General features: G+C 47.3%; 1 protein-coding gene across 1 annotated transcript; it reads left to right on the top strand.

Annotated features, from left to right (window-relative positions):
• Positions 1–4183: 4183 nt before the first annotated feature.
• Positions 4184–10921, top strand: LYPD5 (LY6/PLAUR domain containing 5). The gene is made up of 5 exons (XM_033224858.1): positions 4184–4341; positions 6117–6245; positions 6963–7139; positions 7355–7501; positions 8056–10921. The coding sequence occupies exons 1-5, from the start codon at positions 4278–4280 to the stop codon at positions 8292–8294; spliced, it is 756 nt and encodes a 251-aa protein (XP_033080749.1). The 5' UTR covers positions 4184–4277; the 3' UTR covers positions 8295–10921.
• Positions 10922–23866: the final 12945 nt, after the last annotated feature.

Genomic DNA, 23866 nt, shown 5'->3' on the forward strand with positions numbered 1-23866 from the left:
TAAGATCTGATTTGAAAGAAAGAAATACTGATGCTGCAGGAAGAATGTATGTGAAAACAACAAAAGAGGCCACGTGTGGTGGCTCACACCTGTAATCCCAGCACCTTAGGAGGCCGAGGAGGATGGATCCCCTGAGGTCAGGAGTTCGAGAGCAGCCTGGCCAACATGGTGAAACCCTGTGTCTACTAAAAATACAAAAATTAGCCAGGCATGGTGGCAGGCACCTGTGATCCCAGCTGCTTGGGAGACTGAGGCAGGAGAATCACTTGAACCTGGGAGGCAGAGATTCCACCAGTGAGCCAAGATGGCGCCACTGCACTCTAGCTTGGGTGACAGAGTGAGACTGGGTCTCAAAAAGTAAACATAACAAAACAACAAAAGAATATATTGGCACACAATCTGCATGATCTAACTTTTGACAAGGTAATGACTAGAGTTCCAAAAGAAAACTCACAATTCTGATAATGTTTGGAAGAACATTCATGTAGAACATGAAGATTGGAAGCAAGGGATGACCCACGTTATTTAGGGAATAATATCTTAAAACGTTTTACAATTATGACTTGTTTGATTAGTGGAACCATTTCAAATAAGGCAAGAAATACTAAATACTTCTCAACTATTTGGGCCACAAAGCCCAGAAGCTACCCACATTTAGTAAACTGCTTATGAAAATCAAATATGGAAAAAAATTTTTGAGAGGCAAGATGTTTGCAAACATAATTGGAAATGGAACCATGCGTGGAAACTGATGGAATGCAATAGAAGATCCTGGAGAACATTCTAAGGCATCCAAAATTCTAAGGCATTCAACAGACTCGTGAATACTCAGACACCAGGCAGATGAGGACAGCCAGACGGATGCTCCCAAAAAGTACAGGGAGCTGACACTTCAAAGTCTCCAAAAGCACCTGAAGGATACCAGAATCAAGAGTGCACACAGCACTCACATACTCACACACTCACCAGACTGGTTGGCCTACCCTGTAAGCCTCAATCCTTGAAACTGAAAGCTGCTGTGAAAACCTCCAATGCCTTCACCTTCCACGGGGCTTCAGAAAACCCATCCTCCTTCCTGGCCAGACTCCACTCTCCAGAGACACCGAGCACAACCTTGCCCTGGTCCGGATAGACCCCCACTGAGAGCCTGGGGCAGAAACTGGAGAATCAGGAAGGAAGAATAATTTGGATGCAAAACAGGTTCTGGGAAGTGAGGCCTGATGGGAAGAGGAGGGATTTGGCAAGATAAGGGTAAGGGAGGACATAGCCTGGTGAGTGTTCACAGTGGCTGCTGTCAAAGAAAAATTGCACAGGCAAGGGAGACTTTATTCAAGGTGATTGCAATAGGGAAAGAGACTGAACTCAGCTCCACTGAAACAAACGTGCTAGGGTGTTTAAGCCCTAGGTAAGTTAATGGAAAAATACTGGAGGACAATAGGGGGAGGTGGGTCAATGGGATGTGTCTAGCACATGGAGTTATTCCTGAGTCTGAAAATGTTTTTCTCTGTGATTGGGCCATCTGGGTTTCCCGATTGTCAGTTATCAAAGTGAGGCTCCTACCCTCGCACAGAGACTGGGAGATAGGGGTGCTATCTTCCTTGATGATTTCAAAGGGATAATTCCCAGGTCCTTGAAAAAGACATTCCTGGGTTGTAACACTGGCAAGAGACCAGGAGAAGATTTGCCTACATTTCAAATGGGCAGAGAAGGCCAGGCGCGGTGGCTCACATCTGTAATCCCAGCAATTCGGGAGGCTGAGGCAGACAGATCACTTGAGGTCAGGAGATCATGACCAGCCTGGTCAACATGCTGAAACTGCGTCTCTACTAAAAATACAAAAATTAGCTAGGCATGGTGGCACATACCTGTTATCCCAGCTATTCGGGAGGCTGAGGCAGGAAAATCACTTGAACCCGGGAGGCAGAGCTTGCAGTGAGCCGAGATCACGCCACTGCCTAGCCTGGGCAACAGAGTGAGAGTCCATCTCAAAAAAAAAAAAAAAAAAAAAAAAAAAGGCCGGGCGCGGTGGCTCAAGCCTGTAATCCCAGCACTTTGGGAGGCCGAGACGGGCGGATCACGAGGTCAGGAGATCGAGACCATCCTGGCTAACATGGTGAAACCACGTCTCTACTAAAAAATACAAAAAACTAGCCGGGCGAGGTGGCAGGTGCCTGTAGTCCCAGCTACTCGGGAGGCTGAGGCAGGAGAATGGCGTAAACCCGGGAGGCGGAGCTTGCAGTGAGCTGAGATCCGGCCACTGCACTCCAGCCCGGGCGACAGAGCGAGACTCCGTCTCAAAAAAAAAAAAAAAAGTGGGGTGTGGGAGTGTGGGGGGGAGCAAAGAAAGAATCTCCAATTATATTTGGCCTTCTGTGTCCATGGGGTTTTGCATCCACAGGTTCTACCTCCACGGATTCAGTCAACTTTGTATAAAAAATATTTTGAAACCAAAAACAAAACAAAAAACATAGAAAACGATATGACATAACAACTATTTGCATATTGTTTATATTATATTAGCTATTATAAGTAATCTAGAGATAATTTAAAGTATACAGGAGGGTGCACGTAGCTTGTATGAAAATACTACACCATTTTATATCAGGGACTTGAGCATCCTTGGATTTTGTTATCAATAAGAGCTCTGGAGGCCGGGCGCAGTGGCTCAAGCCTGTAATCCCAGCACTTTGGGAGGCCGAGGTGGGTGGATCACAGGGTCAGGAGATCGAGACCATCCTGGCTAACACAGTGAAACCCTGTCTCTACTAAAAATACAAAAAAATTAGCCGGGCGCGGTGGCGGGCGCCTGTAGTCCCAGCTACTCAGGAGGCTGAGGCAGGAGAATGGCGTGATCCCGGGAGGTGGAGCTTGCAGTGAGCCGAGATCACCCCACTGCACTCCAGCCAGGGAGACAGAGCGAGACTCCGTCTCAAAAATAAAAATAAAAAATAAAAATAAGAGCTCTGGAACCAATACCCTGCATGTATCGAGGGATGACTGCACAAGTTTTCTAAAGTAAGTGCTCTACAAAAAGCGTGATCCGGGGCCAAGAGTCAGGAAGAAACCTATCTAAAGTTTAGTTGATCTGAGGAGACCGTTAAGGCTCTTTTGGTCACCAGCGTTACGTGGACTCTGCCATCCATATGTGGATCCGAGATTCTAGGTGTCTGCACATGACTGGTGCCTACTCTGTGGCTAGTGGATGAGCCTGAGCCAGCAGGCAGCATCTCCAAGCAGCAAGAAGTGAGACAAACCAGCAGGTGGTAACCTGGGGTCTCTGCTCCAGCACCACCCACCTGCTAGGGCCTCCTCTGGACCTCCTCATCTGCTGAGTGTCTGAGCATCCACATGGGTCTGTCTGTGTCCTCAGGGACAGTGTCCCTCTGGTTGTCTGCTGTTTCTCCATCTTCCTGATTTCATTCATTTAATAAATGTTTCTGAAACACCTTGGGGACATGTCATGTCTATCGCGGTGACCTTCTTCACCTCTGGGTTTGTCTGTGTGACTACAGTTACATCTGTTCACACCAGGCTGTCTGTCTTTCTGTATCTCATGTGTAATTGCTTCCTCAAAGGCGCTCTCTCTGTCTCTCTCTCTTTCTCTTTTGTGTCTGTCTCTCCCTGCTTGTCTCTTGGTGCCTCTCTGTTTGTTTGTGTCTTCATTCATTGATTCATTCGCTCACTCATACAAAACTATCTCAGACATTCCTGGAGGCCCCCGAAGAGTTCACAGCCTGTTAGGGGAGACAGACGCTAGCCCAGCCTAGTTTGATCAGGGCTGGGAGACAGGGAGGTGTTGGAGGCTGAGGATGTGTGGATGAGTGGGGAGATGGGGGTCAGAGAAGTCTTAGAGGAGGGGACAATGAATGTGTCTTTGGGTGTGGAGAAGTGGCCCCAGGATTGGAAGCTGTGTGGGTGGTGTGTGTTGGGGTAGGGGGAGGGAAGGGAAGTCAAAAGGCCATATGCCACCCTCAGATTAGAGCAGGGTGTTGGGAGGGGTGTAGGAAGAAGGCCAGCAAGACACCAATCATTCAAAATTAAGGGTTCCAGACTTCTAGTTGCCTCCTCCCTCAGACCCAGAAGTGCAGGCCTCCAGCAACTCAGGATCACCCTGGTTCCATCATGATTACCTAGGAAGAGACCCGCCCACATAGGGAGGGTGGGACGGAGAAATACTGGCCAGGCAGGGTGGCCGGGATGCTTAGGACTCAGGAGGGAGAACCAGCCAGGCAGCACATCACAGCGGGAGGAGCTGTCCCAGGTGGCGCAGCTCAGCAATGGCAATGGGGGTCCCCAGAGTCATTCTGCTCTGCCTCTTTGGGGCTGCACTCTGCCTGACAGGTACCCAAACTTCTGAATCCAGTAGTGAGAAGGGGCTGGGGGCCTGGACTCCTGGATCTGAGGGAAGAGGAACTGGGAGCCTGGACTCCTGGGTCTGAGGAAGGAGGGGCTGGGGGTCTGGACTCCTGGGTCTGAGGAAGGAGGGGCTGGGAGCCTGGACTCCTGGGTCTGAGGGAGGTGGGGCTGGGAGCCTGGACTCCTGGGTCTGAGGAAGGAGGGGCTGGGAGCCTGGACTCCTGGGTCTGAGGGAGGAGGGGCTGGGGGTCTGGACTCCTGGGTCTGAGGGAGGAGGGGGCTGGGGGTCTGGACTCCTGGGTCTGAGGGAGGAGGGGGCTGGGGGCCTGGACTTCTGGGTCTGAAGGAGGAGGGGCTGGGGGCCTGGACTTCTGGGTCTGAGGGAGGAGGGGGCTGGGGGCCTGGACTCCTGGGTCTTGGTGGGCGGGAGCCTGGAGACTATGTCATTTTCATTTCTCTTGCCTGCCTTCGTTCTTCTCCCATCAGTCATTTTTCCTGGTGTCTCTCTTCCCACCATCCCAGCCTTTCTTCTCTTCCTTGCCCAACCCCCAATTCAAAGGTATTTTCAGGGAGCCCTTAGGACTCTTTCCAGAACTGGCAGGAACCCTGGCTTCATCTTCCGGCAACCTCTACCCCATTGTGGGTTAGGACAGGAACATACTCATTTCAGAATGGAAGTGGTTACAAAGACAGGGAATTAGGAAGGTAGAAAGGAGGCTATTCCTGCACACAACTAAATCTGTGTGTTTCTGCTCCTCAATGGGAGAGAGTTTGATTTCTGTATGTGTCCACGTGCAGCACGTCCTGTGGGTCTCTGTGCTTGTGTGTGTTTCTCTGTATAGGTTTCAAAGTCTTAGTCTGAGCAAATGCTTTTGTGGGTCTGTTTCTGAGTTTGCTTTCTTTGTAAAAGAGATGCGTGTGTAATTTTGTGTATCTGGGTCTGTGTTTACGTATTTCTGTGATTTGTAGGCCTATATTTATCTGTATGTCTATGTACTCAGTATTTCTGTGACTTGGGACATCTCTGGGTATGATTTTCTGTGCATCTGGTCCCTCTCTGTGTTGATATGATTATCACACATGCACAAGCATCCTCACAGACACACGCTTTGGTGTCTGTGTGATTTTCCATGTGTGAAGTGCTGTGCTTTAGTTAGGGAGGTTTATATTGCAGGGTCTAGGGGCATACTTGTTTCACGTGGGAATGTAAAACTCTGCCTGGGTGCATTCAGGATATTCTGTGTATATTTGTGAGACCTGGATGAATCTGTGTATATGTTGTTATTGTGTGTTTATGTCAGTGTTGTGTGTTGCTGGGGCCGATGCATGGGTTTGCAGGGCACTACAGGACCACACATCACTCTGCCTGTCCTGGAGTGCACGTTGCCCGTCAGGGGTCACTTACTGTGCTGTCCACATTGTGAGTTAAGTGTGGGGAAGGATGGGCAGAGTGAGAATGAATCACTTTTCCTTCCTATTCTAAATCATAGATAGGGAGCAGGCTTCCTGGAGGAGGGTGGAGACATGGAGCGGCCTGGAGGGAAAAAAACTGGACTGTCAGCTGCAGAGAAGTCATTACTCTGCCATGAGACAGACACAGCTGTGACTAGCTGCAATAGTAGCACCTGGTCTCTCAAGGCGCAGCTTCCCTGGGAACAGAGGGGCCAGGCCCATGTGCCTGTCATTGGCTGGGTGGAGCTCTGAGTTCCTGGGACAGGCTCACAGTGGCCCTACTGACTCCGCTATGTCCCTCTCCCCAGGGTCCCAAGCCCTGCAGTGCTACAGTTTTGAGCACACCTACTTTGGCCCCTTTGACCTCAGGGCCATGAAGCTGCCCAGCATCTCCTGTCCTCACGAGTGTTTTGAGGCTATCCTGTCTCTGGACACCGGTGAGGAGCGGGAACAGGGGGACAGGGATGAGAGATTAGGGAGGAAAAAAGGGGGAGAAGGGAGGAGAAAGGGAGGGGAATTGGGCAGAAGATGAAAAGATAAAGATAGAAAGATGGGGAGGGAGAGGAAGAGGAGGAGGAAGAGAAAGAAAAGGGTGGATGAGGGCTGGGGCGGTGGCTCAGGCCGGTAATCCTAGCACTTTGGGAGGCAAGCTGGTGGATCACGAAGTCAGGAGTTTGAGACCAGCCTAGCCAACAAGATGAAACCCTGTCTCTACTAAAAACACAAAAAAATTAGCGGGGCGTGGTGGCGGGCGCCTATAATCCCAGCTACTCGGGAGGCTGAGGTATGGGAATCGCTTGAACCCGGGAGGCAGAGGTTGCAGTGAGCCGAGATCGCACCACTGCACTCCAGCCTGGCGACAGAGCGAGACTCCGTCCCCCGCCCCACAAAAGAAAAAGTGGATGAGGGACGAGAGGAGCAGTGGGGGGAGGAGACAATGGGGAAGCAAGGAAGAGAAGGTGGGAGAGGCGCACAGGAAGGAAGAGTGGAGGAAGAGAACTCGGGGAAAAGGTCTGGGGGTGAGAAGAAAGAGGGAAGGAGGGAGGGGAGGAGGTGTAGGTGAAAGCAAAAGGGTAGAGGGAGGAGGAAGAACGCTGAGACTGGAGGAAGAAGGGTTTCGGGAAGCAGAGCACCAGCCCCGATGCCGCCCCCAGGGTATCGCGCGCCGGTGACCCTGGTGCGGAAGGGCTGCTGGACCGGACCGCCTGCCGGCCAGACGCAATCGAACCCGGACGCGCTGCCGCCAGACTACTCGGTGGTGCGCGGCTGCACAACTGACAAGTGCAACACCCACCTCATGACTCATGACGCCCTCCCCAACCTGAGCCAAGGTGCGCGGGAGAGCGGGGCTGGGCTCCGGGCGGGAGGATGAGAGGCCAGGCAGCCTAGGCGATGGCGTGGCCTCCGCTGAGCAAGGGCCTTCTCTTGGCGTGCTAGGATCCCAGCCCCCTAGACGTGCTAAGGCGCGGGCTCTGGCGCAGTGCGCAGTCCGCACGATTGTGCTAGGGTACCACTGCCTGAGTGTGCGTCTACCCTCTCTTGCCAGCACCTGACCCGCCGACGCTCAGCGGCGCCGAGTGCTATGCCTGTATCGGGGTCCATCAGGATGACTGCGCTATCAGCAGGTCCCGACGGGTCCAGTGTCACCAGGACCAGACCGCCTGCTTCCAGGGCAATGGCAGAATGACAGTCGGTGAGGGACTGAAAGGGTGGTAGGGCCTGGGCAAGGCATATGGAGGCAGGGCAACCATGAGGGTAGTGACACCAGACAGGCCCCACAGGCAGACATGGCCCTGCTCTGAGGGAGGAGGCATGGCCCTGCTCTGAGGGAGGAGGCATGGCCCTGCTCTGAGGGAGGAGGCATGGCCCTGCTCTGAGGGAGAAGGTTTGGCCCTGGTCTGAGGGAGAAGGTTTGGCCCTGGTCTGAGGGAGAAGGCATGACCCTGATCCGAGGGAGGAGGCATGACCCTGGTCTGAGGGAGAAGGCCTGGCCCTGCTCTGAGGAAGGAGGCCATGACCTGATCTGAGGGAGGAGGCATAACCCTGGTCTGAGGGAGGAGGCATGGCCCCTGGTCTGAGGGAGGAGGCATGACCCTGGTCTGAGGGAGGAGGCATGGCCCTGGTCTTAGGAGGAAAACCTGAAGCAAGTCTGAGGACCGAGGCATGGCCCTAGTCACCAAGGTGGAAGTTCAGGTGCAGCTGTCTCCCTCAGTTCTGACCGCTCCTCACTGCTCTGCCCACCCCCAGGCAATTTCTCAGTCCCTGTGTACATCAGAACCTGCCACCGGCCCTCCTGCACCACTGAGGGCACCACCAGCCCCTGGACAGCCATCGACCTCCAGGGCTCCTGCTGTGAGGGGCACCTCTGCAACAGGAAATCCATGACCCAGCCCTTCAACAGTGCTTTGGCCACCACCCCTCCCCGAGCAGTACAGGTCCTGGCCCTGCTCCTCCCCGTCCTCCTGCTGGTGGGGCTCTCATCATAGACTGCCCCTCCAGGATGTTGGGGACAGGGTTCACACACCTCCTTCTTGCTGCTTCAGCCCCTATCACATAGCTCACTGGAAAACGATGTTAAAATAAGAATTGCACTCCTGTCCCTCTGGCCTTCCATCTCTCCCTCCCTCGTGTCCCCCTGGTCAACAGGACTGGAAGAAACTGGACACAGTCACCAGTATCCCAGGGGAGGGCAAAACAGCCATGTCCTGCCCTGATGAAGAGCAATTCTCATCACAGCTGTTACTTACTGAGCACCAGGCACCCCGTAACACGGCTTCCTGTGCTCTCCCTCCAGAGCTTGTCGCAGCTCTAGGAGGGAGCTATACAATGATGTCTTTATTAGTGTCATCATGAGAGGCCCAATAAGCAGTATGCCCTAACAGTTAGTAGGCCAGCCTCTGGAGGTAAGCTGCATGGGTTCAAATCCTGGCTCCACCATTCAGCCTACGGAGACCATGAGCAAGTTACTTAAGCCAGGCTCTGGAGCTAAGCTGCATGGGTTCAAATCCCAGCTCCACCATTCAGCCCGCAGAGACCATGGACGAGTTACTTGAACTCTCTGTGCCAATATTTTCTCACCTATAAGGTGGAGGTGAAAATAAACTCTATAAATGATGACAAGAACTGCTTCACAGTAGTTGTGGTGAGGATTCAACAAGATTAACATTTAGTACTTGGGACACAGCAGTGGCCCAGTGTAAGTGGGCTACTGTCATAAGCTCTAAGTCACAGGTCAACAAACTGAAAGGCAAAAGCACTTGGTTGAGCTTGTGTATCTAGTGAGTAGAGAATCAAGAACCAGATTCCCAGCCCCATGAACTGCTAAGCAACACCACCTCCCAAACACATGAGTGCCAAGTAACTTCACAGAAAAACACAAAAGGCAAAGTTCAGTGAGGTGAAATTCTCCAAGCTGTAAAGATCAGGGAAGACTTCCTGGAGGAATTAACCTTTGAGAAAAATCCTAAAGGATCAATAGTAGCTGGCAAAAAGAAGCAAGAGGAAGGGCATTCTAGGTAGAGGAGACAGCCTGGACAAAGGTTTGAGGGAGGAAGGAACACAGGGTGTACAGGACACTTTCATAAGTCCATGAACTTCATAGAGATGGGATCCTTCAGCATGTTCTCTGTGCACATGCTTTACTATGTTCTTTCACATGCTTTTTGCCACTTGATCTTTCCAACAACTCAGTGAGGGAAGCAAAAAAGTAAGTTGCATCCTGCTATTGTCTGAATGTTTGTGCTCCTCAAAATTCATCTTTTGAATCCTAATCACCAAAGTGATGTTATGGGAGGTGGTGAGATCATGAGGGTGGAGCCCCCATGAATAGGATTAGTGCCCTTATAAAAGAGGCCCCAAAGAGCTGCCTTGCCCCTTCCACCACATTAGAACACAGCCGGCAGGTGCCTATAAGCAAGAAAGTGGGTTCTCACCAGCCATCGAATCTGCTGGTGCATTGATTGTAGACTTCCCAGACTCCCGGAGCTGTGAGACATAAATTTCTGTTATGTGTAACCCATACAGTCTATGGTATTTTGTTACAGTAGCCCGAAGGGACTAAGACAGGTTCCTGTTTTACAGACAAGATGCCCAAAGCACAATGAGAAAGCAATTTTCAGAGTAAGTGCATAGCAAGAGTAGCCTCCCGTATCTTCTCGCTCCATGTCAGCAAGCAGCCTTGGGGGAAGGTGGCCAATTCAGAAATGCTCTGCTCCTATGCTCCTGTAAGGCCAACATGACAAGGGCTTCAGTTGTCTTTACACCCTGACATACAAGGGGAAGCTGGATGTCTTCATTCATCCTTCACATTTACTGAGCACCTACTATGTGCAAGGTGCTGTTCCAGTTGTTGGGCATACAGCAGGGAACAAAAGTGGCAAAAATTCCCACCTTCAAGGACCTAGCCTTTTCGATGAGCTGGCAATCCAAGGCAAACTTTGGATTTTGTTTGTGTATTTATTAGAGACAGGGTCTCGCTCTATCCCAGGCTGGAGTGCAGTGGCACAATCAGCTCACTGCAGCCTCAATCTCCCAGGCTCAGGCAATCTTCCCACCTCAGCCTCCCTAGTAGCTGAAACTACAGGTGTGTGCCATCACACCCTGCTAATTTTTGTATTTTTTATAGAGATGGGGCCCCACTATGCTGCCCAGCCTAGTCTCAAATCCCTGGACCCAAGTGATCCTCCTGCCTCAGTCTCCCAAAGTGCTGAGATTACAGGTGTGAGCCACCATGCCCAGCCAGATTTTGGATTTTATTGCAAATGTGGTCTGAAGTTGGGATGGCCAGTTTGATGTGTCAACTTACCTAGGTGACAGTTCCAGTTATTCAGTCAAACACTAATCAGTGTGTTGATGTGAGGGTATTTTGTAGATGTGATTAAAGTTCATAATCAGTTGACTTTGAGGAAGGGAGATTGTTCTAGACAATTTGAGTAGGCCTGACTCAATCAGCTGAAAGGTCTTCGGAGCAGAGATGAGGCTTCTCTGAGGAAGAAAAAAAAAACGGCACCTATGGACAGCTGCTTCAGCCCATGTCTAAGATTCCAGCTTGCTCCTTCTGACCTGTCCAGCCAGGCCACATAAGCCAATTCTTTGCAATAAATATTGTATTATAGATCGTCTACTGGTTCTGTTTCTCTGGTTCATCCAAGACTAATACAGAATGTGTTGGAGCCGGTATGGTGGCTCACACCTGTCATCCAGCACTTTGGGAGGCTGAGGTGAGCAGATGACCTGAGGTCAGGAGTTCAAGACTAGCCTGGCCAATATGGTGAAATCCCATCTCTACTAAAAATACAAAAATTAGCCAGGTGTGGTGGCATGGACCTGTAGTCCCAGCTACTCAGGAGGCTGAGGCAGGAGAATCGCTTGAACCCAGGAGGCAAAGGTTGCAGTGAGCTGAGATCATGCCATTACATTCCATCCTGGGCAACAGACTGAAACTCTGTCTCAAAAAAAAAAAAGTGTTGGAGAAGTAGAAGACTGCCATAATCATATATAGGTGTGTATATATATGTTGTATGTGTATATAATTATATGCACATATAATTACATGTAATATATATGATATAACATTTTCGTTGAGGCATAAAATATATACAATAAAATGCATAAATTGCAATTTTTCCATATGTACATATCTGAATAACCTCCACCTAGGTCAAGATGTAGAAAATTTCCAGCCCATGTCCCCAGAACCTCCCTCATAGCCCTTCAGAGTCAGTTTCCCACCCCAAAGATAACCATGACTCCAACTTCTATCATAGATCAATATTGCTTATTTTAAACTTTGTACGAATGGAATCTACAGCATGTGCTCTTGTGTACGTGCTTTACATTTTAAAAGCTTCCCTGTGGCAAGAATAGAAGCTAGACCTGTGAGGTGGCTACTGCACCAGTCTAGGTAAGAGATGATGTACCCATGATGGCAGAGGTAGTGCAAGGAGTTGGAAAATGAATAGATTTTTAATTTAGCTGCTCCTTTACAGGTTGCAGGGAATAGATTTTATTAGTGGAGAAGACAGGACTTGGTGATATATTGGTTGAGGAGTACTTGAGATGACTCCTAGGTTTCAGCCTGAGGAACAACGTAAATATGTTTCAGCCTGCAGAACAGGGGGAAAAAAAGAAATTGTTCAGCTTCATGGTAATCTTTTTTTTTCTTCTTTTTTTTTAGACAGAGTCTTACTCTGTCACCCAGGCTGGAGTGCAGTGGCTCGATCTCGGCTCACTGCAAGCTCCACCTCCCAGGTTTAAGCGATTCTCCTGCCACAGCTTCCTGAGCAGCTGGGATTACAGGCATGAGCCACCGCTCTAGCTAATTTTTTTGTGTGTTTTTAGTAGAGATGGGGGTTTCACCATGTTGGCCAGGCTGGTCTCAAACTCCTGACCTCAGGTGATCCACCTGCCTCAGCCTCCCAAAGTGCTGGGATTACAGGTGTGAACCATCACGCCCAGCCAGCTTCTTTATAATCTTATGGTGCCACAGTGATGATAAAGGCAGTTCAACATTGCCCAAGGGGTTGTTAGGCAGTGTATGACTGTACTTCTGAGACAGAAGATTCTCCCTGAGGTGTGGTGGCCAAGGACGCCTGTGAGATGCAATACATGAGCAATTGGCAGTTCTTTGCCATGAGAGTGATTCAAAAACTTCTAAAAGGTTATACTTGACAGCTCTCACTAAGCAGAACGGGGTGCACCGACTGTCTTAGAACTCATAGTATGGGGAGTCCAAGTGAAACTGTGGACTCAGTTATGTAGCTGCTTGGGCATCGCGACCCAGATGCCTTCGTGAGTGCTTAGCAGAGAGGGAGATGCTTTTCAAAAGTAATTATGGTTTTGGACCATAAATTTTATTTTATTTATTTATTTTTTAGATGGAGTCTCGCTCTGTTGCCCAGGCTGGAGTGCAGTGGCATGATCTCGGCTCACTGAAACCTCCGCCTCCTGGGTTCAAGCAATTCTCCTGTCACAGTCTCCCGAGTAGCTGGGACTGTACAGGTGCATGCCACCACACCCGGGTAATTTTTGTATTTTTAGTAGAGATAGGGGCAGGTGCGGGGGGTGGTGCTTTCACCATATTGGTCAGGCTGGTCTCAAACTCCTGACCTCAGGTGATCCACCCTCCTCAGCCTCCCAAAGTGCTGAGATTACAGGCATGAGCCACCATGCCCAGCCTGGACAGTGAATTCTAAATCATTATAACCAGGCTCACACACATCTTTATGAATCAAAATAGGAACCATTACAATCAACACATTTTTGCCAACGAGAAATAAGTTTGTTGATTCCTGTAATATAAAAAATATGTGCTTCAGGATTCAACAAACTCTGCTTTATGACCATTTTGAACTCAAATAAGAAAGTCTCTCTAATTTGCTTTTTGTCTAATATCATTTCCATAGTCTAAAATAAACATCAAGTAGTAAGTCATTTGCAAAAAAAAAGTAAAGCAAGAAATGCCCATTAAAATGATGTATAACAGGCCGGGTATGGTGGCTCACAATTGTAATCCCAGCACTTTGGGAGGTCAAGGTGGGCAGATCACTTGAAGCCAGGAGTTTGAGACCAGCCTGGCCAACATTGTGAAACCCTGTCCCTACTAAAAATACAAAAATTAGCCAGGCATGGTGGTGCACACCTGTAATCCCAACTTCTCGGGAGGCTGAGGCAGGAGAATCGCCTGAATCTGGGAGGCGGAGGTTGCAGTAAGCCTAGATCGTGCCACTGCTCTCCAGCCTAGGTGACAGAGCAAGACTCTGCCTCAAAAAAAAAAAAAAAAGATGTATAACATAACCACATTTATTTAAGAATGTATTCCAATATCAAATGGCAAATTCCAACAATGCAAAAATCGCCATTACTTTTGCACTTGCCTAATAAAAGCTTCACCTTCTGGAAACAGTGACTCACACCTGTAATCCCAGCAATTTGGGAGGCAGAGAAGAAAGGATTGCTTTAGCCCAGGAGTGCGAGACCAGCCTGGCTGTCTCTCTAAAAAGTTTAATTAAAAGTAAAATAAAAAGCTTCATTTATTGGCAAGGATATGGAGCTACTGGGATTCTCACATCCAGGTAGTATGTGTGTAAAATAGAACAACCACTCGAAAAACTATCTTTCAGTACCTACCTAAACCAGACTCTGCACCCACACTGTGACCCAGCATTTCCACTCCTGGATAGAGCTCTCCAACATAAATTAGTGTCTACATTTTCCCAAAAGACATGTACTAGAATATCCCTAGCAGAACAATTTATAATAGTCACAAAATAGAAACAGCCCAAGTACCAATCAACAGTGGAGTGGATAAATCAATTTGTGGCCTATTTGCATAATAGAGTACTACACAGCAATGGGAATGAACACTCTACAAGTGTACGCAATAGCATGGAGGAATCTCACAAACAAATGTTGAGCAAAAGAATAAAGACACACAAGAGAACATTCTGTATGTTTCCATTTAAGCAAATCACAACAGTTGGCAAAACTAAATATGCAATCAGAAGTCACAGTAGTGACTATTTGGGGGCAGTTGCAACTGGAAGAGGGGTAAAGGAGTATCTAGGAGCCTGACCATTGTGTTTATTCATCTGAGCATTCATTGAGCTGTTCACTTGGCATTTGTGCTCTTTCTATATGCATAAGATTTCCAATGAACGTTTTAAAGATCTTAAAAAACTTTCTTGGGGTAGAAAAGGCAAATGGAACCCAGGCATGGTCGCTCATGCCTGTAATCCCAGCACTTTGGTAGACCAAGTGGGGAGGATTGCTTGAGCCCAGGGGTTTGAGACCAGTTTGGGCAACATAGCAAGACCCCATCTCTAAAAAGAAAAGAAAAGGCAAATGGTGGTGGTGTCAGGGGATGGGGGAACAAAGAGGAAACAAGAGCCTCCTTCTTTCTTAAAAGTATTAATTTGTTTACAACCAATGAGCAAAAGAGTAAAGACTTCAGTTAATCACCTTATCACATGAACCAGGGCATTTTATGCAACATGTTACATGAAAGAATTTAATAAATGAATAGATCCAGAAAATATAGTCTGTATTCCCTTTATTGGTCCTGAATTATCCAAATTATGTGTAACATTTTTGTGATTGAATAGACTTAAGTTTGCGTGTCATTCGTTTTTGCCTACCCCGTCACACACATCTCTTTGTACTCTTGATCTATGGTCATCTGTTTGAATATTTAGCCATTTTTTACTACTCACTCAACAACTAATTATTGTTGTCTTCTAGTTGCAATGCACAAGAAATATCTGATTTTGATGGAGTGGGGGAAGCAATGGAGAAGTAAGATGGATTTTACTCACAAAGTTTTTATTTACAAACACTTGATAAAGGGAAAGATGAGGCAAGGTCAAAATAAATTAGTAGATGGATAATACATGAAAGTAATGGAAGGGAGGGAAGAAGGAAGGAAAGGAGGGAGGGAAGGAAGGAGGAAACAAGAAAAGAGAACAAAGAAGAAAATATGTGGCCAGGCGCAGTGGCTCATGCCTTTAATCCCAATACTTTCGGAGGCTGAGACGGGTGGATCACCTGAGATCAGGAGTTCGAGACCAGCCTGGCCAACATGGCGAAAACCCGTCTCTACTAAAAATACAAAAATTAGCCAGGCGTGGTGGCAGGCGCCTGTAATTCCAGCTACTCAGGAGGCTGAGGCAGGAGAATCGCTTGAACCCAGGGGGCAGAGGTTGCAGTGAGCCAAGATCACACCACTTCACTCCAGCCTGGGTGAAACAATGAAACTCCGCAAAAAAAAGAAAAAGAAAAAGAAAAAAGAAGAAGAAAATATGCATAGCTGCTACCATTTGCACTTCTGTAATTGGTCACAAGGCCATAGTTGATAAGTTTAACCTCTTCCGTTACTCATGCCAAGTAATGGAATTAGTGAAATGTAATATCTTTGCGCTCAGTTGGCTGGTGGTCTTTATTGAACAAGATGACTCAAAACTGTTTTCCTGAAAGGTCTAAATCCTCCATGGAGTCAGTGGGTCTAAATCCTCAGTGGTCCTACCTTTTGTTTGTTTGTTTGGTTGCTTTCACTAATGAATATGGATGTTCTAACAGGTGCTCCAGAGCATGACTTGGGTCCCAGACATGGCCTTTCTTGGCCCCACTGTGTAACCCAATTTCCTCTTGGTAATTGAGATCAATCGCCCTAGCAAATAGAGTAATCCTTTTCTTTACCTCTTGATTCAGTGGCAAGAGGACCTGCAAGTGGCCAGATGGCTGTCTCATCGTCCAGCTCAGTGGACCAGCCGCTGCGCCCCCTGGTGGAGGCATACTTTATTTGAGACTCGACCCAAACCGGCAGAGCTCAGAGCTGTTCCGGACAGGAAGCAAAATTCTGCAAGTGAGTATTAGATGTAATGATGAGGGGTGTGGTGGCTCATGCCTGTAATCCCAGCACATTAGGGAGACTGAGGCAGGAAGATCGCTTGAGGCCAGGAGTTCGAGTAGGAGGTTGCCACGTGAACAGACTCGGGAACAGCATGCAGGCAGAGGGACAAGCCCACCCCAAGCCCTCAGGAAACACTTGTTAAATGGCAGAGAGGCCACAGGACAGGAGCAGGAACTCATAAGAGACAGAGAGCTGCAGGGACAAATGTCCAGCAAACAGTTATAACCCATTCTTCTGGGTTGGTTATGCTGGGGACCTAGCAATGAGTTAGATCAAGCCCTGCCCTTCTGGGCTGAAAAGAGACAGTCACAAACCAGGAGGCTCACAGTTGAAAAAACATGAGATGTGAGGGACTAAGGGAGCTCCAAAGAGGAAAACCAGGGAAGGATCCTCCTAGGAATGAATCCCTGAGAAGAAACATAAATGATAAGTAGGAATTGGCAAAGAAGCAGGAGGAAGAGCATTCCAGGTAGGAAAGTTGGGAGGCACAAAGACTTGGTATGTGTGTAAAGTGTGAGGAAGGCCAGAAGTAGTGGCTCATTCCTGTAATCCCCGCACTTTGGGAGACTAAGGTTGTGGGAACACTTGAGCCCAGGACTTTGAAACCAACCTGGGCAACATGGTGAGACCTTATCTCTACAAAAGACTAAAAATATTAGTGGGGCATGATGGTGTGTGCCTGTGGTCCCACCTACTAGAGAGGCTGAGGTGGGAGGATTGCTTGAGCCCAGGTATTTGAGGTTGCAGTGAGCTGTGTTCGCTCCATTGCACTCCAGCCTGGGCAACAGAGTGAGACCCAGTCTTTATTTATTTATTTATTTTGTTGAGATGGAGTCTCACTGCAAACTCCACCTTCCGGGTTCACGCCATTCTCCTGCCTCAGCCTCCCAAGTAACTGGGACTACAGGCGCCTGCTGCCACGCCCGGCTAATTTTTTTGCATTTTTAGTAGAGACGGGGTTTCACTGTGTTAGCCAGGATGGTCTCGATCTCCTGACCTCGTGATCTGCCTGCCTCGGCCTCCCAAAGTGCTGGGATTACAGGCTCTATTTTATTTTTTAAGCGAGGAAGATGTGAATGAAGAGGTGGCAGTGCCCCTGAGGGGCTTACAATGTCAAATAGGGATAACACTTTCTGAACTTTCTCCTACAGCCAATGGGGAGCCATGGACTGATATAGAGAAGGGGAGAGGCATGGTCAAAGCCAGGTGACACGAGGCTCTCCCTGTGGCCATGCAGGAGACAGACCCGGGGGAGTGAGATTGCAGACAGGGAGACCAGGGAGGTGGATGGTGAGAGGGCCTCTCATGCCTCCTGGCTTCCAGAGTCAAGGGCCATTTAGGATTAAAAGGCTGGAGGCAGAAGGAGGAACTGAGAAACCAGAGTATGAGTGTTATGGTCTACAAGGAGTTAAAGTCCCTTCTAAGTGATGATAGTGGTTTCCTCTGGAGGTTGGGGGTTCCTGATCGTAAAGGAGCACATAAAGAGATTCCAGGGAATGCAAATATTTTCTCTTGGTGTGCCTTTGATTTTATTGAGTTTCACACTACATCATTTATCCAAAATGTACCACTATGTTTTATGCACTTTCTACATATAAGGTATATTTTATTTATTTATTTATTTATTTTTGAGACAGAGTCTGGCTCTGTCGCCCAGGCTGGAGTACAGTGGTGCAATCTTGGCTCACTGCAAGCTCCACCTCCTGGGTTCACGCCATTCTCCTGCCTCAGTCTCCTGAGTAGCTGGGACTATAGGCACCCGCCACCATGCCCAGCTAATTTTTTTTGTATTTTTAGTAAAGACGGGGTTTCACCACGTTAGCCAGGATGTTCTCGATCTCCTGACCTCGTGATCCACCTGCCTCAACCTCCCAAAATGCTGGATTACAGGCTTGAGCCACCGCGCCCGGTCTATTTTTTTTTTTTTTTTTTTTTTTTTTTTTTTTTTTGAGGCGGAGTCTCGCTCTGTCACCGGGACTGGAGTGCAGTGGCCGGATCTCAGCTCACTGCAAGCTCCACCTCCCGGGTTCACACCATTCTCCTGCCTCAGCCTCCCGAGTAGCTGGACTACAGGCGCCTGCCACCTCGCCCGGCTAGATTTTGTATTTTTAGTAGAGACGGGGTTTCACCGTGTTAGCCAGGATGGTCTCGATCTCCTGACCTCGTGATCCGCCCGTCTCGGCCTCCCAAAGTGCTGGGATTACAGGCTTGAGCCACCGCGCCCGGCCTTTTTTTTTTTTTTTAATGTCAAAAGCAAAGACAAGGCTAGAGCTCATGTCTTTGGACATCTATATTAGAGCTTTTTAATCTTTGGTGATAGGGATTCAGAATACTGGCTATCTCTAGTGTATCAGTTGGGAGGGTTACAAGAGAGTCTCTTGTGATGATGGAGATAGCTTGATCGAGATGGTGCTCACTCATGTCCATACACAGGTTTAACTGAATTGATCCATACACTTAAGATCTGCAGACTTGTGATGTGTAAGCCATACCTCAACAAAAAGAAAACAATCTTAGATCAGTCCTGGTGGCTCACGCCTATAATCCCAGCACTTTGGGAGGTCGAAGTGGAAGAATTGCTTTAAGCCAGGAGTTCAGGACCAGCCTGACCAACATAGAGAGACCCTGTCTTTACTAAAAATTTTTAAAGTAACAATGGTGTTCGCCTGTAGTCCCTGCTACTTGGGAGGCTGACGCAGGAGGATCACTTGAGGGCAGGAGGCCGAGGCTGCAGTGAGCTATGACTGGGCCACTGCACTCCAGCCTGGGTGACAGAGCGAGACCCCCACCTCTAAAAAGAAAAAGAAAACAATTTTAAATACCACATATAATTAAATGGTATTATGTCTAGTATTTACACTGAAATAACATAGGAAGTGAGGAAGTAAATGGAAGCATAGATGAAATGCAATTGACCATGAATTGGTATTTGTTAAATGGATACATAGAGGTTTATTATACTCTTTTGCTCACTTCTATGTGTTTGAAATTCTTGATAATAAATATATATGTACATATATATGAGTATGTATGTATATATGAAAAGGTAGATAATAGATAGATAGAACTAATATCCATTTAACTCACAGTGACCCATACACTCACTTCCTTGGGAACCCAGACATCTCTCTTCTCCTGGTAATGCAGGTAGTGATTATCTAATGCCTGGATTTTACATAAAACCTTGCCCCTTCCCAAGATTCCCCCACCCTCCCTAGCTTAAGTGGAAGTGGAAGTCCAGGTCAGCACCAAGGACAGATCCATAGAATTGGGTCTCGGAACCACAGACAGCAACTCAACTAATGGAGGACAAAAGTCAGGGAAATGAAGAAATGCCATCTCGCCCCCCTCCGGAACAGTGTGGAACAGGACAAGAGGCTAGAGTCGAAAAAAGCCTATCAATATCATTGAACAAGAGCATTCCTTCAATAAATATTCATTGAGCATCTGCTATGTGCCAGGCACTGAACACAGGATGGCAAGGTTCCTGTCCTTAAACCTTAAAAGGTTCCTCAGATAAAATGAGATCATTTCACATAGTCATAAGTTCTGTGATAAAATATAAAGCAGTGAAATAAGATGCAAGGTGATTGAGGGAGATGGAAGAGACGGTTTTTAAAGAGGTGGTTAAGGCGGAGATTATATTTGAGCAGAGTGGCTGGATGCTGTGGCTCATACCTGTAATCTCAGTACTTCAGGAGGCTGAAGAAGGAGGATCATTTGAGTCCAGGAGTTTAAGGCCAGCCTGGGAAACATAGGAAGATCCCTTCTCTAGAAATTTTTTTTTAATTTGGTAAGCCTGGTGGCTTGTACCTGTAGTCCCAGCTACTCAGGAGGCTGATGCAGGATAATCACTTGAGCCTGGGAGGTTGAGGCTACAGTGAGCTATGATCACGCCACTGTACTCCAGCCTAGGTGACAGAGCAAGATCCTGTCTCAAAAAAATTTAATAAAATAGGAAATAAAAATTATATATAAATATATAAATAATATAAATACACATATATGAATATATAATAATATAAATTTATATAAAGTTATAAATATATAAATAATATAAATTTATATAAATTTATAAATATATAAATAATATAAATATAATGATATATTTGTAATATAAATAATATAAATATAATGATATATTTGTAATATAAATAATATAAATATACTATATTTATATATAGTATATTTAAATAATATACATATAAATAATATAAATTTTTATGTATTTATATATAATATAAATTTATATAATATATAAATTATAATTATATATTAGATATTATATATAAATTACATATAATATAAATATAATATATATTCATATTATTATATATTTATATTATTATTAATATATGTATTATTATATATTATATATTATATGTTATATAATATTATATATCATTGTATTTTATTATAATATATATTATAATTTTTATATATTTGAGCAGGGAACTGAATGAAGTGAGGGAATGGCCCATGAGGAGAGTGGAGGTAAAAGCATTCAGGAAGAGGGAACAGAAAATGCTAAGACCCAGAGGCAGAAAAAAGCTTGGTATGTTTGAGAATTAGCAACAAGGCTAATGTGGTAAAGCAAAGTAAATGCAGAGGAAAGTGGTGGGAGGAGTTTTGACAAGATAGGAATAGACACACAGAAAGAAAGTGAAGAGGAAGACAGACAGAAAAATTGAGACACAAGCCAAGATTGACCGAGAAAGGCTCATAGGCAAAAAATTAGGAGCAAAATGATGCTAGTTGCAGTGTATGGAGTGCAATTTGCATTATACATTTTATTATTTTATTATCTATTCACATACACATACATATTCATAGATAAATTTTTTTTTTTAGTTGAAGTCTCACTCTGTCACCCAGGCTGGAGTGCAATGGCACGATCTTGGCTCATTGCAACTTCTGCCTCCCAGGTTCAAGTGATTCTCATGCCTCAGCCTCCTGAGTAGCTAGGATTACAGGCGCCCACTACCAGGCCCGGCTAAGTTTTTTTTGTATTTTTAGTAGAGATGAGATTTCACCATGTTGGCCAGGCCGGACTTGAACTCCTGGCCTTAAGTCATCTGCCTACCTCAGCCTCCCAAAGTGCTGGGATCACAGGCATGAGCCACCGTGCCTGGCCCATATATATAATTTTTTATTATGGAAAACTTCAAACATGCAGAAAGGAACAGAAGGGTATAATAATCTACTTTTTATTGTGTAACAAACCTCTCCAAAATTTAGTGTCTTAAACAATCTCACGATTGAGGGTTGACTGGGCATTTCTGCTGGTCTCTCCTGAAGCCATTCACATGGCTGCAGCATTCTGTTACCGTGGGATTGGGGCTTTAGCCAAGACAGCTTCATTATCCCGGCATGGCCTTTCCATGTGATTAGCTTGGGCTTCCTTACAGCATGGTGGTTTTCAAGTTCTAATGGTGCAAAAGCAGAAGCTTCTAGTTTCCTTAATAACTGGACGTGGAACTGGTCCAGTGTCACATTTGCCACATTCTATTAGTTAAAGCAAGTCATAAGCCAGATAGACTGAAGGAGAAGGAACATACTGTATCTCTTCGTGGGAGGAGCCACCTGTCAGTGCAGGGAAGGGAGAAGTCACTGGCAGGCAACTTGGGAGACAATGTATCACAAGAGTTTAACATAGACCAGGCCCAGTACTAGAGCTCCAGACATTCTCTCTCACCTAAGCCTCAAGCAGCCCTGTCACATAGGAAACATAATCCCTCTTTTACAAGTTTCACAGAGCACACAACTATGGATGGCAACTAGGCTTGAATTCAGGTTTGTCTCTAAACCAGGCTGTACGTATGACATATTCCATACAAAAATAAAGTTAGGTCGGGCGTGGTGGTTCACCCCTGTAATCCCAGAACCTTAGGAGGATGAGGCAGGAGGATGGCTTAAGATCAGGAGTTCGAGACCAGCCTGGCAACATAGTGAGACCTGTTTTTATGACAAAAGAAAAAAAAGGTTTTTTAATTAAAAAGAAAGAAAGAAAAGAAAGAAAAAGAAAGAAGAGAGAAGAAAAAGAGAAAGAAAGAAGAAAGAAAGAGAAATAAAGAGAAAGAAAGAAAGAAAGAAAGAAAGAAAGAAAGAAAGACAATGAGATACAGAAAGAAAAACGAAGACTGAGAGCGAAGAAGAGATTGAAGTTGATGGAACCACGAGGTCTCCCTCCTTTAGCCTGGAAGCTCTACAAGAGCAAGAATTTTGTCTGTTTTTGTTCATTACATATCGCCAACTCCTTGAGCAGTGCCTGGCACTCAGTAGGTGTTCGCTATATGCTGGCAAGAAACCAGGCTGGACATGGAGAGTGCCTGCAGTTCCCTAAGTGAACACCAGGTGACAGTATTTATAAGCCCTGGAGCTTCCAGGCTCCAAGGTCCCAGAGATGACGGCGGAGGATTTGCCACCACTGACCTCTGACTTTTAGGATCTCTTCCCCAGGGCTCAGCCCTGCCTTTCCCTGCACAAGCCCTGGGCGATGAATGACCTTTCCGCCTGAGACACCCTCTTCAGTCTCCTTCACCAGCCTGCCCAGTTAAACAACTATTTGTCCCTGGCCCCTTCCTGCTGGGCCCCGAGGCACCTGGGTTCTTTCCAGGCCCGGAGATGGGGCATGACAGAGGTGGTGCAACTGGGACAAGGCCAAGGAAAAATCTCGGAGACTCTGGAATCAGTTCTTCCAGTATGTGAGACCCAGCCCCTCCTCCCTCAGACCCAGGGGTCCAGACCCCAGCCCCTCCTCCCTCAGACCAGCAGTCCATGCCCCAGCCCTCCTCCCTCAGACTCAGGAATCCAGACCCCATATCCTCTTCCTTCAGACCCAGGAGTCCAGGCCTCAGCCCCTCCTCCCTCAGACCCAGGAGTCCAGATCCAGCTCCTCCTCCCTCAGACCAGCAGTCCAGACCCCAGCCCCTCCTCCCTCAGACCCAGGAGTCCAGGTGCCCAGCCCCTCCTCCCTCAGACCAGCAGTCCAGACCCCAGCCCCTCCTCCCTCAGACCCAGGAGTCCAGGCCCACAGCTTCTTCCTCCTGGACCCCTCTTCTTAGGCATTTTGAGGTCTCCTACTCTTCCCTCTCCCTCCCTTTTACACAAACCCCTCTCTGCCTCCACTCCCTACTCTAGGATTGAGACCAACGGTGAGTCACAAGAAGCCCTGGGGCCCTGAGTCACCTCTCCCTCCCCGCCTAGCCCCTCCCTGGGCTGGAAGCAGCTGGCTGTGGAGCAAAGCAGTTTGTTTCCTAGGACTGACCCCTGCATCCCAGGACTGCAGTTTGAAGGCAGGTGCCCTTCCCACTGTAACCCCATCACTGCCACCCAGGCATGCCCATGCCCAGCCTCTGCTGTTTTTCAGTCATGGTCTATTTGGAGACAAAATTTCTCTGTGCTCTAACTTCCGTGTCTTGATTCTATTTTCCGGTTTCTCTGCACCTGTGGATCTGTTTGATTTTTTTTAACGCATGCCCCCCGCCTTCCCTGGGCTGAACGCCTCAAGGTCTCTCTGATTCTCTCTCTCTCCCTCTGTGTCAGTCTCTGTCTCCATTTTTCACAAGTGCCTGAACTGGGGCACAGATGCCATGGCATGGCCACAGCTGGAGAACTCTCTATTTAGTGGCTTCTGACCCTCGGGTGGCCACA

The sequence above is a fragment of the Trachypithecus francoisi genome, unplaced genomic scaffold, assembly GCF_009764315.1.
Source record: "Trachypithecus francoisi isolate TF-2019V2 unplaced genomic scaffold, Tfra_2.0 Lachesis_group12, whole genome shotgun sequence".
NCBI lineage: Eukaryota > Metazoa > Chordata > Mammalia > Primates > Cercopithecidae > Trachypithecus > Trachypithecus francoisi.